The 1,523-nt window shown below is 66.4% G+C and overlaps 1 protein-coding gene across 1 annotated transcript; it reads right to left on the bottom strand.

The window, feature by feature from the left end:
- Positions 1-85: 85 nt before the first annotated feature.
- On the bottom strand, positions 86-1,091 carry CHLNCDRAFT_139823 (hypothetical protein; the record flags this gene model as incomplete). The annotated part of the gene is made up of 5 exons (XM_005843740.1): positions 86-346; positions 529-638; positions 716-776; positions 865-966; positions 1,056-1,091. The coding sequence occupies 5 exons, from the start codon at positions 1,089-1,091 to the stop codon at positions 86-88; spliced, it is 570 nt and encodes a 189-aa protein (XP_005843802.1).
- Between the last annotated feature and the right edge of the window lie 432 nt (positions 1,092-1,523).

Below are 1,523 nucleotides of genomic sequence, written 5' to 3' on the forward strand. Positions count from 1 at the left end.
TCGGGCGTAGCTGTTGCGGGGTGGACGGCGCCGCCACCTGACACCGTCTCTGCGTCGCAAAACTGCAGCTGCCCCAGAGCCGCCTTCAAAAAGCCGTCTTGACCACGCAGCCGTCGGCAGCGCGACACAGCACCAGCTGGCCCCCCTTGCAGCCCAGCGCCAGCAGGCCGCCAGGGGCGGCAGCTGCACTCCAGGCCATGCAGCACACGGCCTTGACGGAGCGCCCCAGCTGCAGCGGGGTGGCCGCCCGGCTGGCAATGTCCCAGATGATGCCGCCGCCCTTGGCAGTGCCCAGAGCCAGCTGCACGCTGGCTGGGCTCCAGGCCATGGCCTGCACCTCTGCCGGCTGCAGAAGAGAGGGCAGCTAGAGGACGAGCCAAGGAAGCAGGGTATGCAAAGGAGCGGTCACTCGCCGCCCAGCATGTTGCTGACGCGCTTGCTGCACGGGTACAAGAAGCACAAGCATGCTGGTGTGCTTGCCTTGATGCCACTGTCCATGTGGGCCAGCTCCCCACTCGTGCTCCACACCATGGCAAAGGGCTGGCCCCGCGGCAAGATGGCCAGGTGGCTGGACCAGGGGTGCCAGCTCAGCGCCAGCACAGGCGTCTCCTGACTCTCGTCATAAAGGAACTCGGGGTCTGCACGGGCGGGGGTGGACGGCGTAGGACGAAAGGCAGAGCTGGGGTGACCATGCAAATGCAGATGCGGTGCACACCTGGCACTGTAAGGCTGGCAACAGCCTCGCCACTGCGGTCGAAAAGCACCACCTTCTTCTTCTGCGGGGCACGAAAGAGCTGGGCCCATCTGAGTCATGCAGCGAGAGGGATGGGCAGCAACATGCGTCAGCCTGCGCCGCCTGCACACCCTGAACCCTGCCGCAGCCAGCAGGTCGCCTGTCGGGCTCCAGCTGAACAGCGCGGCGCCCTCGGGGCCCAGCAGCTCGCTGGCGAATGTGCGAGTGGGGCGCTGCAATGGCAGCACAGAGGGGGCACGCAGCGGGTGAGCGGAGCGGCGGCAGCGGGAGGCGGGGCGGTGAGGGGGTCTGCAGGATGCACAGGCGTCTCGGACCGAGCTCGGGCGTTGCGCACCATCCTGCAATCCTCTGCTGCTCCCAAGCAGCCGCGCTGCGCGGCCTATCAGCACCGCGGTGTTGGCGGTCAATGTCACCCTGCCTAGCCGTGGGGCGTGCACCTCTACCTATCAGCTACCTGAGGCTACCTAATGTCGCAATTTGCCTGCCCCCGCCGCAATGTAGCGTCCTAAGCAAACACCGAGGAGACATGGTTTCTTGCACTGATCACTGATAACTCCACCAGGAGGATATATCCCAGGAGGATACATCCGCTGCGGTGACGATAGCTGCCATGCGTCGAGGGCTCGCAAGCTGCGCTGGCCGCCTTCTGCGGGCCGCGACAGAGGGGGATGTGGCACTTGGCGCCCGCCAGACCACCCGGGCTGGCTTGATCAGCGCAATGGGAGCCTGCGACAGGCTGTGCGCGGCTGCCAGGGTGCCTGCCCTTCGC

This window comes from Chlorella variabilis (assembly GCF_000147415.1).
Source record: "Chlorella variabilis unplaced genomic scaffold CHLNCscaffold_27, whole genome shotgun sequence".
Classification (NCBI taxonomy): domain Eukaryota; kingdom Viridiplantae; phylum Chlorophyta; class Trebouxiophyceae; order Chlorellales; family Chlorellaceae; genus Chlorella; species Chlorella variabilis.